The sequence below is a fragment of the Pristiophorus japonicus genome, chromosome 18 (genome assembly GCF_044704955.1).
Source record: "Pristiophorus japonicus isolate sPriJap1 chromosome 18, sPriJap1.hap1, whole genome shotgun sequence".
Classification (NCBI taxonomy): Eukaryota; Metazoa; Chordata; class Chondrichthyes; family Pristiophoridae; genus Pristiophorus; species Pristiophorus japonicus.
This window is the reverse complement of record NC_091994.1, coordinates 16,750,084-16,761,362: the sequence shown is the minus strand read 5'-3', so window position 1 is coordinate 16,761,362 and position 11,279 is coordinate 16,750,084. Positions and strand designations below refer to the sequence as shown.

General features: G+C 44.9%; 1 protein-coding gene across 1 annotated transcript in view; it reads left to right on the top strand.

The window, feature by feature from the left end:
* The first annotated feature begins 5,187 nt into the window (after positions 1-5,187).
* The window catches only part of LOC139228572 (sperm microtubule associated protein 2-like), a 67,921-nt gene continuing 61,829 nt past the window's right edge, over positions 5,188-11,279 (top strand). The window contains exons 1-3 of the mRNA XM_070859704.1: positions 5,188-5,215; positions 8,552-8,587; positions 10,543-10,609. Of these exons, the coding sequence (XP_070715805.1) occupies positions 10,548-10,609 (62 nt within the window). The 5' untranslated portion in view covers positions 5,188-5,215; positions 8,552-8,587; positions 10,543-10,547. The remainder of the gene's footprint in view (positions 5,216-8,551; positions 8,588-10,542; positions 10,610-11,279) is intronic.

Genomic DNA, 11,279 nt, shown 5'->3' with positions numbered 1-11,279 from the left:
ATGTTTGAGGTCTCAGCCATTTTCACATTTCCCATTATTAAATCCCCCTTCTCATCTTCTAAGGGACCAACATTTACTTTAGTCACTCTTTTCCGTTTTATACATCGGTAAAAGCTTTTACTATCTGTTTTTATGTTTTGCGCAAGTTTATTTTTGCAATCTATCTTTCCTTTCTTTATTGCTTTCTTAGTCATTCTTTGCTGTCGTTTAAAATTTTCCCAATCTGCTAGTTTCCCACTAACCTTGGCCACCTTATAGGCATTGGTTTTTAATTTGATACTCTCCTTTATTTCCTTGATTATCCACGGCTGGTTATCCCTTCTCTTACTGCCTTTCTTTTTCACTGGAATATATTTTTGTTGAGCACTATGAAAGAGCTCCTTAAAAATCCTCCACTGTTCCTCAATTGTGCCACCATTTAGTTTGTGTTTCCAGTCTACTTTAGCTAACTCTGCCCTCATCCCACTGTAAGCCCCTTTGTTTAAGCATAGTATGCTCGTTTGAGACACTACTTCCTCACCCTCAATCTGTATTACAAATTCAACCATACTGTGATCACTATTCCGAGAGGATCTTTTACTCGGAGATCGTTTACTATTCCTGTCTCATTACACAGGACCAAATCTAAGATAGTTTGCCCCCTTGTAGGTTCTGTAACATACTGTTTTGAGAAACAATCCCGTATGCATTCTATGAATTCCTCCTCAAGGCTACCCCGTGCGATTTGATTTGACCAATCGATATGTAGGTTAAAATCTCCCATGATTACTGCCGTTCCTTTTTCACATGCCTCCATTATTCCCTTGATTCTTGCCCGCCCCACCGTGAAGTTATTATTTGGGGGCCTATAAACTACGCCCACCAGTGACTTTTTCCCCTTACTATCTCTAATCTCCACCCACAATGATTCAACATTTTGTTCATTAGGTTGACGGTGGATAAGCAATGGCAAACATTTAAAGATCACATGGACGAACTTCAACAATTGTACAATGGGGAAGATGGCTCAACCGTGGCAAACAAGGGAAATTAAGGATAGTGTTAAGTCCAAGGAAGAGGCATATAAATTGGCCAGAAAAAACAGCAAACCTGGGAGAATTTTGTAATACAGCAGAGGAGGACAAAGGGTTTAATTTAGAGGGGGTTAATAGAGTATGAGAGGAAGCTTGCTGGGAACATAAAAACTGACTGCAAAAGCTTCGATAGATATGTGAAGATAGTGAAAACAAACGTAGGTCCCTTGCAGTCAAATTCAGGTGAATTTATAATCGGGAATAAAGAAATGGCAGTTAAACAAATACTTTAGTTCTGTCTTCCCGAAGGAAGACACAAATAACCTTCCAGAAATACTAGGGGACAGAGGGTCTAGTGAGAAGGAGGAACTGAAGGTAATCCTTATTTGGCAGGAAATTGTGTTCGGCAAATTGATGGGATTGAAGGCCGATAAATCCCCGGGCCTGATAGTCTGCATCCCAGAGTACTTAAAGAAGTAGCCCTAGAAATAGTGGATGCATTGGTGATCATTTTCCAACAGTCTATTTACTCTGGATCGGTTTCTATGGCCTGGAGGGTAGCTAATGTATCACTTTTTGAGAAAGTAGGGAGAGAGAAAATGGGTAATTATAGACCGGTTAGCCTGACATCAGTAGTGGGAAAAATGTTGGAATCAATTATTAAAGATGAAATAGCAGCACATTTGGAAAGCAGTGACGGGATCGCTCCAAGTCAGCATGGATTTATGAAAGGGAAATCCAGCTTGACAAATCTTCAAGAATTTTTTGAGGATGTAACTAGTAGAGTGGAAAAGGGAGAACCAGTGGATGTGGTGTATTTGGACTTTCAAAAGGCTTTTGTCAAGGTCCCACACAAGAGATTGGTGTGCAAAATTAAAGCACATGGTATTAGGGGTAATGTACTGACGTGGATAGAGAACTGGCTGGCAGACAGGAAGCAGAGAGTCGGGATAAATGGGTGCTTTTCAGAATGGCAGGCAGTGACTAGTGGGATGCCGCAGGGCTCAGTGCTGGGACCCCAGCTCTTTACAATATACATTAATGATTTGGATGAGGGAATTGAGTGTAATATCTCCAAGTTTGCAGATGACACTAAGCTGGGTGGTGGTGTGAGCTGTGAGGAGGACGCTAAAAGGCTGCAGGGTGACTTGGACAGGTTAGGTGAGTGGGCAAACGCATGGCAGATGCAGTATAATGTGGATAAATGTGAGGTTATCCACTTTGGTGGCAAAAACATGAAGGCAGAATATTATCTGAATGGCAGCAGTTTAGGAAAAGGGGAGGTGCAACGAGACCTGTGTGTCATGATACAGGAGTCATTGAAATTTGGCATGCAGGTTCAGCAGGCGGTGAAGAAGGCAAATGTTATGTTGGCCTTCATAGCTATGGGATTTGAGTATAGGAGCAGGGAGGTCTTACTGCAGTTGTACAGGACCTTGGTGAGGCCTCACCTGGAATATTGTGCTCAGTTTTGGTCTCCTAATCTGAGGAAGGACGTTCTTGCTATTGAGGGAGTGCAGCGAAGGTTCACCGGACTGATTCCCGGGATGGCAGGACTGACATATGAGGAGAGACTGGATCGACTGGGCTTGTATTCACTGGAGTTTCGAAGGCTGGGAGGGCATCTCATAGAAACATATAAAATTCTGACAGGACTGGACAGGTTAGATGCAGGAAGAATGTTCCCGATGTTGGGGAAGTCCAGAACCAGGGGACATAGTCTCAGGAATAAGGGGTAAGCCATTTAGAACTGAGATGAGGAGAAACTTCTTCACTCAGAGAGTTGTTAACCAGTGGAATTCCCTACCGCAGTGAGTTGTCGATGCCAGTTCATTGGATATATTCAAGAGGGAGTTAGGTATGGCCCTTACGGCTAAAGGGATCAAGAGGTATGGAGAGAAAGCATTAAAGGGGTACTGAGGTCAATGATCAGCCATGATCTTGTTGAATGGTGGTGCGGGCTCGAAGGGCCGAATGACCTACTCCTGCACCTAGTTTCTATGTTTCTATGTTTCTATGTTTCTATGTTTCCAAGTCATTAATATCGATTGTAAATAGTTGGGGTCCCAGCATTGATCCCTGCGGTACCCCACTAGTTACTGGTTGCCAACCCGAGAATGAACCATTTATCCCGACTTTCTGTTCTCTGTTAGTTAGCCAATCCTCTATCCATGCTAATATATTGCCCCAACCCCGTGGACTTTTATCTTGTGCAGTAACCTTTTACATGGCATCTTGTCAAATGCCTTCTGGAAGTCCAAATATACCACATCCACTGGTTCCCCTTTATCCACCCTGTTCATTACACATTGCTTTTCCTCCGATCTTTGTATCATCAGCAAACTTAGCTATGTTACACTCAGTCTCTTTTTCCAAGTCATTAATATAGATTGTAAATAGTTGGTGTCCCAGCACTGATCCCTGCGGCGCCCCACTAGTTACTGATTGCCAACCAGAGAATGAACTATTAACCCCGTAATGAGCTGTGACTTGGTAGAGGTTAAATCAAGCCACCAATGAGGTTTATAAACGAACGGGTCTATATTTGGAAAAAGTAGCAACGCATGATGGGCTGGATTTTCTGTACATTGCCGCCTCTGTTCACATTCCGGAGGGCCGGTAATGGCCGCGGGGATGGCTTCCAGGTGGGCGGCCAGCTCCTCGTGCCCCGCCAGGAAATTAATTGGCAGTTTTGCCTCGAGCGGCACGGCCTGGGAGCGTCGAGTTGGCATGCAACGCTGCCGATTTTGACTGCGCCATGAAATTTGTTTTGCGCTCACCCTAAAGCGCCCAGTAGTGCGCCGTGATGGGACCGCCTGGAAATCCAGGTGGCCAGAGCTGTCCCGGCAGCGGTGAATGATGGAATTGGTGAATGAGGTAAGTTTGATTGTTTAGTTTAGTTTTATTTTTGTGATGTAGCTTATTGTGGGGTGTTTAAGGTATTGGGGATGTTTTTTGTGTTTTTAGGTCCGATTTTTTTTTTTGCGACAGAAGCCTTTCTTGGGGCGCACCAAGGCCGGCTGTTTAGCAACGTATTTTCCGTTGCTTAGCCGGCCTTGCGCCCTAAAAGAGGTGTCTAACACCTCCTTAGCGCTCCGCCCCACACTCAAGGCCCAGCTGATGAATTTTGCTGACTGAGGCGCAAACTGTTCCTGGGCGCAAACTTTACCGCCCCACCGCCATTACCGCCCCGAAATCACCAAAACCGAAAATCAGCAAATCTCATGATTTTTAAAGAGTCTGTCTCATAATTTATAAGTTCATAAGCCAACTGCTCAGTATGGAACTTTACTGTACAGAACAAGGAGGTCCCAAGTACAATCATCTGCTTGTGATGTTAGCTGATCTCAGGCAGCAAGGACAGTGGCATTGACCCCAGAGCTCCTATCGTAGGAAGGGAAATAGCAGCACATAAAGCAAAATACTGCGGCCGTTGGAAATCTGAAATACTCAGCAGGGAATTATCAGGCCTGGTCCCCACTGCTGGTGGAAAGTTCCCAATTATACACATCTGATCAAGTCGGAATCGTGCTTGGCTCTGGAACCCTCACGGTAGAGAGGTTTATCAGCACATACTGTCTGTGCTCACACATAAAGAATAGCCTCTTGGCTGATATGCCCAGTGAACTTGTACCCTAGCAAATCAATGCACAGGAGAGAATTGGAGGCAAAAAATGAAGAAAGCTATTGGATTTGTCCAAATTTATATATGCCTAAAATTTCACCACAAATAGTAATTAATCGCATTGCTGATAGAGGAATTCTGATTTGGGTTTAGTGAAGGATAAAATCAGTTTTTTAAAAAAGCTTATATTTACAATGCCGTTCCACAATTGTGAAGTCATAGAACAGATTTCAATTAATTTCAAGCATGAAGGCATAAAACAATTTATCATCTATGGTGAACAAATTAGCTCGAAAATTATTGTTAGTGGCAAATGAATACTCAACACATTCATATGACATTTCAGTGTTTGCTGTTTCAGCAGAAGGTTAAAATAAATAAGTTAACACCCATTTTAAAATAGTGGACGTGGCATGCAAGGCCACTAAGCATTTGTCATTAAATATCACCAACATTATTTTTTAGATTATGATTGACAATATTTGTTGACAAAGCTATTCTTATCGACTAAAACCTTTCCTGTCTTTTAACAGACGATCAAATCGCAAAGGCAGGCACAAATCGTCCAGGAATACTGGTATGTAAAAAGAAAGATTTGCATTTTTATAGCACCTTTCACAACCACCGGACGTCTCAAAGCGCTTTGCAGCCAATGAAGTACTTTTTGGAGTGTAGTCACTGTTGTAATGTTGGAAACGCAGCAGCCAATTTGTGCACAGCATGCTCCCACAAACAGCAGTGTGATACTGTCCAGATAATCTGGTTTACTCATGTTGAGCAGGAGAAGATGCAACATGCAAATAGGATGGGGGTGGTGTTCGAACGGAAAGTAAGTGGCTGGAGTGTGAAGGGAGGAAGTAATCATCAGAGGAGTTATTTGTTCTGCAATAGGTACCATGTGAGAAAAGAGTTGGTGGCTGCAGTGAAAGTAATGAACAAGGCGCTTGATTGCCATCCTATCCACCACCTTAAACATTTCAGTCCCTCCACCACTGGTGCACAGTGGCAGCCAACTTGCACACAGCAAACTCCCACAAACAACAATGACCAGATAATCTGTTTTTGTTAATTTGAGTGAGGGATAAATATTGGACAGGACACCAAGGATAACTCCGCTGCTCTTCTTTGAAATTGTGCCTTTTACATCCACCTGAGAGGGCAGATAGGGCCTCAGTTTAACATCTCATCTGAAAGACAGCACCTCTGACAGTGCAGCACTCCCTCAGCACTGCACTGGAGTGTCAGCCTAGATTTATGTACTCAAGTTCCTGGAGTGGGATTTGAAGTCACAACCTTTTGACTTAGAGGCAAGTGTGCTATCCACTGAGCCACAGCTAACACTGTGTTTGTGCCTGAAAAAGACTCAGTGTGCATCTGAAAACGATATAATTGATTCAGAATGTTTAAAATTTCTGTTGTTGTATTAAACTGTGTTAAAGCTTTGTAATGGAAAAGGCAAAATAACTAGTCGAAGTTTTTAGGTTTAAGCGATTACAAAAATATTCAAGCACAACGGGAGGTTGACCTCTAGGTGCTCAGGTTCAGTCACCTCTTGAGGCCTGAGAGGATCCAGCTGTAACCTGCAGTAACTCAGCAACTCCTGGGGCAGTCTGGCCTAGTTAGCTTTCTGGCGTCAGGGCAGGCATTGGCTGAGGGCGGGTGGTAACATGTTCCATTCCCATTGCATGATATTACCATGACTTACCAATAAATATACCTGCTTAGAGGAAAATACTTCTAAAGAAATAGAATATCTTTTGGAAAATATGTTTCTCCCAAGGTCATTGGCTTGCTATCTGGCTGTATCTCCGAACTTCGACCTGTGGGAGAGCAGACTGTAGGACATCGGCCAATAAATTGAAGCCCTGATCCCTTCAGTCTCCTAGCCTGTCCAAGACGGAGGAGATGGTTGAGCCCAGAGCCCCAATATGAACATCCTTGAGAGGTGCTCGTATTGGTTCTACAGGCTCCTACAGGGAGGGTTCAGGTGCAGGATCCATTGTGGCGACCACATGCTCCATGGTTGACTGCAGAGTGCCGATGACATGTACCAGAACCCCACACAAGTTGGTAGTGGAATCCTCTACACACTCTGACATGTTGCTGAGGCTCCCTGGTAGGCAACCCAATGCATTGAGCAATTTGGTGGTACACAGAAATCATTTTTCTTTTCAAAGCGGGGCCTCTCAAGTCTGCAGGGCTGAAATTCAGGGTCTCAGAGAGTCTGCTGCGGCCATTCATCAAAATCGAATGACCGCCGCTTTGGGATCGGGGTCGGAGATTTTTCGGCCTTGACCTGATCCCGCCCGATTCGGATGATCACCGAAAGCGAGTCATCAGCTAGTGCACCGGCGGTTTTAATAAAGACAAATACTTACCTCCCTAAATTCAGCTGAACTCGTCGATCCCCTGCTGCGTGGTGCCCCCGGCAAGTTTTTCTGTCAGTGCACCTTCTGAAGAATGAGTGCAGCACGACAGCGCAGCGGTCATTAAAGGGGAGGGCCCACTGCCGTGTCCAGCATGTTAAAATTTTTGCCGGCCAGCAATAGTGCCCCCTCCCCCTGGGTTCGACTGGGCCGCCAACGGGCAACCTAGCACCCTCTCTTGGGTGCCAGGCTGCTGGCCCAGCCGAAACTCTCCCTGGTGGCCCAGTGGCCAAAGATGAAAAAAATAGCAGAGACTCTTCCCTTTAACGGAGGGGAGAGAGCGTGGTGACGCACATGCACTGTGAGGTCACCACTACTACTACTCCACCGCTGATTGACAGCGCGCAGTCTCTGTCCGACCGATTTTCAGCCATTCAGCCTGGCTTTCAGTCTATGGCCTGCCCCCATTACAACTCAATTCCTCTGGAACTTAGAAAAAATGTCGAAGTCCTGAAAATGGCTCTTCCGACCGCATCAAGGATCCCAGCGGGAAGTGCCACTAAAAAAAATCATATAAATTGCACCAGCTTTCTTGCGCACCTGAATTCGGCCCCTGCATCTCGATCATCTTCAGCAGCACTAGGTTGTGAGCTGGCCCTGTGGTGAGCTGTTGCCTTGGCTATACTTTCCTATCCTTGTTCACTGGTGCTCGGTGAATAACCCAGTGCAGACCCCTCAAACTCATTATCAATGCCCCGTAGGGTGCCGATTTCTGTGCTGGTACTTAGAAGGGCGAAAGTGAGTGACAGTTCATCTTCGGGAGGGTGCTTCCCGCCCCCACCCCCCTCCCTCAATCTGTGTGACTACAACATCTGAGTCATCCGTTGGACCTAGGAAAAGGAGAAGGGAGACAAATGTTAGCAGGTCGTGGCAAGGACAAACAGTTGCAGATCAGTAGCAGTGAAATGCACCAACAGGTTGTTAAGCTGTATGAGTGAGACAGTTAAGTCGAAAGAAAAAATGAAGGAAAGATGTCCAAACGCACCACAGTGCTTGGCCGCCAGCTTGACCATTTCCAATGCAGTGTGCCCTCTCCCTGCCAATGATATCAATGGCAGCCTCCTCCCGTGCTGTCAGTGTCTGCAGAGCAGCAGAAAAAGATCATCATGCATTGTTTTAAAAGTTGTTAACCCATTATTAACCTTCCACTGGCATGAAATCATGCTTTGGTATATTAGTATACAAATGCTAAAAGCATTCTTCTGAATTTCCTTCCTCTGCTATTTGGAAGTCAAGGGCCCAATATCAGCTTGGACGTCTTTCAGGCAGCCCTTGGACATGGGATGTTGGTGCCTGAAATTGGCCATAAAATGGGCACACCAAGGTCCAATTGCTGCCTCAATGAGTTTTATATCACCACTTGTAAATCAACAGCCAAGCACAAAGAACTTGGCCTCTTGGCCTCCATAGAACAACATGATATGCACATATCCAGTGAATGTCCCAAGATCAGAAATAACATAAATATATTTTCATTTTTATCACAGATGTCTATGTACCATGTGGGCCGCGCATTGGACAAGGTAGGAAATGTTAAAATTGCCTACATGCAAAATGCACTTTGTGACAGTCACTTTGTTTGAAGCAGAGCTGTGTAAGTATATCAGTGTATATTGTAACCCTCTTTGCTCCTACACCAGGCCATACGTCCCCTGCAATCATTTGGATTTGCGAGCAGTTGAGTCCCAGGCCACTACAACTATCATTGCCTGGAAACATATGGCAGCAGCCTGCTCAGAGCAATTGTTCCCACCTCCTTGGGAGGAGGTGCCTTTGTCCTGTGCTTGATGTCTCCCCACATCACTGTTGAAGTTAGGAATGCATGGAGTGGAGAAATCAGTTCTGTACTCCTGTACATGATGGTGCTGCATGTTGGTCCTTCAAAGTACTGCAAACATAGCTAAAAACAATTGCCAATCATTTAGGCTGCTGTTTATGCTACTTATCTGAGGTTTACGTGGATCTACAATGATAGATTTGGAGAATCTCAACAGAAATTCTCTCCCAGTGTGGGGGAGGAATCACTCTCCCCATTATGTGTAACGGACCGCTGCCCTGAATTTCCTCATTATCTTCAGCACTAATGCCGTTATTGCGCTCGAACAGACGAGGAAACTCGTGTTCAATGCAATACGCCGTTTATGTGACGTTAATGCACTAGACTCGAAATCCCTCGTTCTTTTTTGATGATCCACTCAGGCAAGCCCCGCCAGGCTCATTTGCATCGGAGCGTCACTCACTTGGTGGCACACTGCCTGGAAATGTCTTTGTTTTACTCCAGCCTGCGAAAGGTAGAACCATATAAACAGGCGCTTGGTGAAGTGTTCGAGAGCTTTGAAGAGTCCCCAAACTTTACTTGTTGATTTCTACCTTCATGGGTCTTTTTTCCAAGGAGGGCATTGAAAAGCCCCACCTTGTCCTAAACCAATAAAATGGTCTTGAATTTGCGGTCAGCAGCAAAGCAACAGCGCTTACCGCTGATCTCGAAGAAAGCTGTCCACAAAAATCTACCAATCTTTGTGGCGTGAATTTCAGCTTTCCCAGCATTAAGTTCATGCTGGCATCAAGTCGAGGGTAAAATCTTAAGTTCTCACCAGTCCAGTGATTTCTCAAAGATTGCCAGCTGCGGAGGGTGTTCAACAGCGCACCCTATGGAAAAGCACAGAATCATTGACAGCAACTTCCTCGTCTATCTGTGCATGCACCAGCTCCAGAGGTTGCTGTCAGTTCCCGAGGAGTGATGACGGCGAATGCTAACAGTTTCGCCGTCGTTACCACCGCAAAAATCCCGGGGAAGTGTCCACACACGTACATTTCCCATTAGCGATCTCTGGGCGATGATCAAGGGCGGGCATTTCCTCGGAGGTGCTCCCACTCTGCTGCCGTAGCCTCGCGGAAGTGTGGCGGATGCCATATTTGTGCATTTGAGCCGCCACACCTGCATCGAAGTTACGGCAGCGGAGCAGGAGCAGCTCCAAGGAAATTCCCATCCCACGAGTGAGAAGGCCGGCTGATTGTCCTTTTTCCACATGGGGACGATAAGGTCAGCTGCAGCAGCCCCATTGCTACCCCAGCGGAGAACAGCACAGACTTTGAATCAAGCCAGGGGCTGCAGGTCTGCAGGTAATGACGCACTCACAGTTTTGAGAGCCATCAGAACAGCTATTTGAATGAATTAAAACCTGCATTATAATGTAACTTTTTTAACACCGTGTCTGCCAGTCTTCATTGACAGTGCAGCTATTCTGGAGCAAAAAAGGAAAGTGTACAAGACTCAGGGCTTCAGTTTAGTCCTTTCAAAGAGCACCAAATCTGTGCTGGCTACCCAGTGCTGCCTTCCCAAAAAAATATTGGGCCAAATTTCTCTTGCGATGGATGCCAGAATCTATTTATGTAATTGTACCAGCCCAACAAATTTCAGGTTTAAATTATAAGTTGGCCAGAATTTTGCTAATTTCAACAATTTCATTTCCTTCAGACAACATGCCAACATTCGTCAAACTCAGCGCACACAAAAAACTCCACAAACGTTTTCAACCAAACAGGTAAATACTTGAATATAAACAGAATGTGCTGGAAATACGCAGCAGGTCAGGCAGTATCAGTGGAGAAAGAAACAGAGTTAATGTTTCAGGTCTGTGACCTTTCCTCAGAATTCCCCTGATATGTATTAAAAATAGATGGATAGCAAAGGTCACAAATTTCTTAATGCATTTTTATAGGTATGGCTACAGTTAACGGAATGCAGAAGTGATTTTATTATGTTTTCATTATAATTACATATTAAAAGTGTGACCTTATATGACTCTTCTGTCACATCAACTCATTCTGGCTCAATTTTGTCCTGAACACTAGTCAGGAATTGTCCTGTTTATCCCATTTCTTTCTATTTGTTTATAAATGGAGGAATATGATTAAGGACACTTGTCCTGTAGAGAACTTATAAAGAGTATTTGATGCTGGGCAGGTAGGATTTTCACAGGGATCCTCTCAATCTTCTGCCATAACTACAGCAGAAGTACCAGTATAAACGGCGATTTACACCTTTCTCTGGGGTTTCTGTAGATCTTCTACCAATGTTACGGTAGTGTAGGAATTTATGACTTTCACACCTCCCACATTAGGTGTTAGAGTGAGGTTCATAGCCTTCAGCTGCCTGGGCCCTAAGCTCTGGAACTCCCTCCCTAAACCTCTCCGCCTCTCTACCTCTCTTTC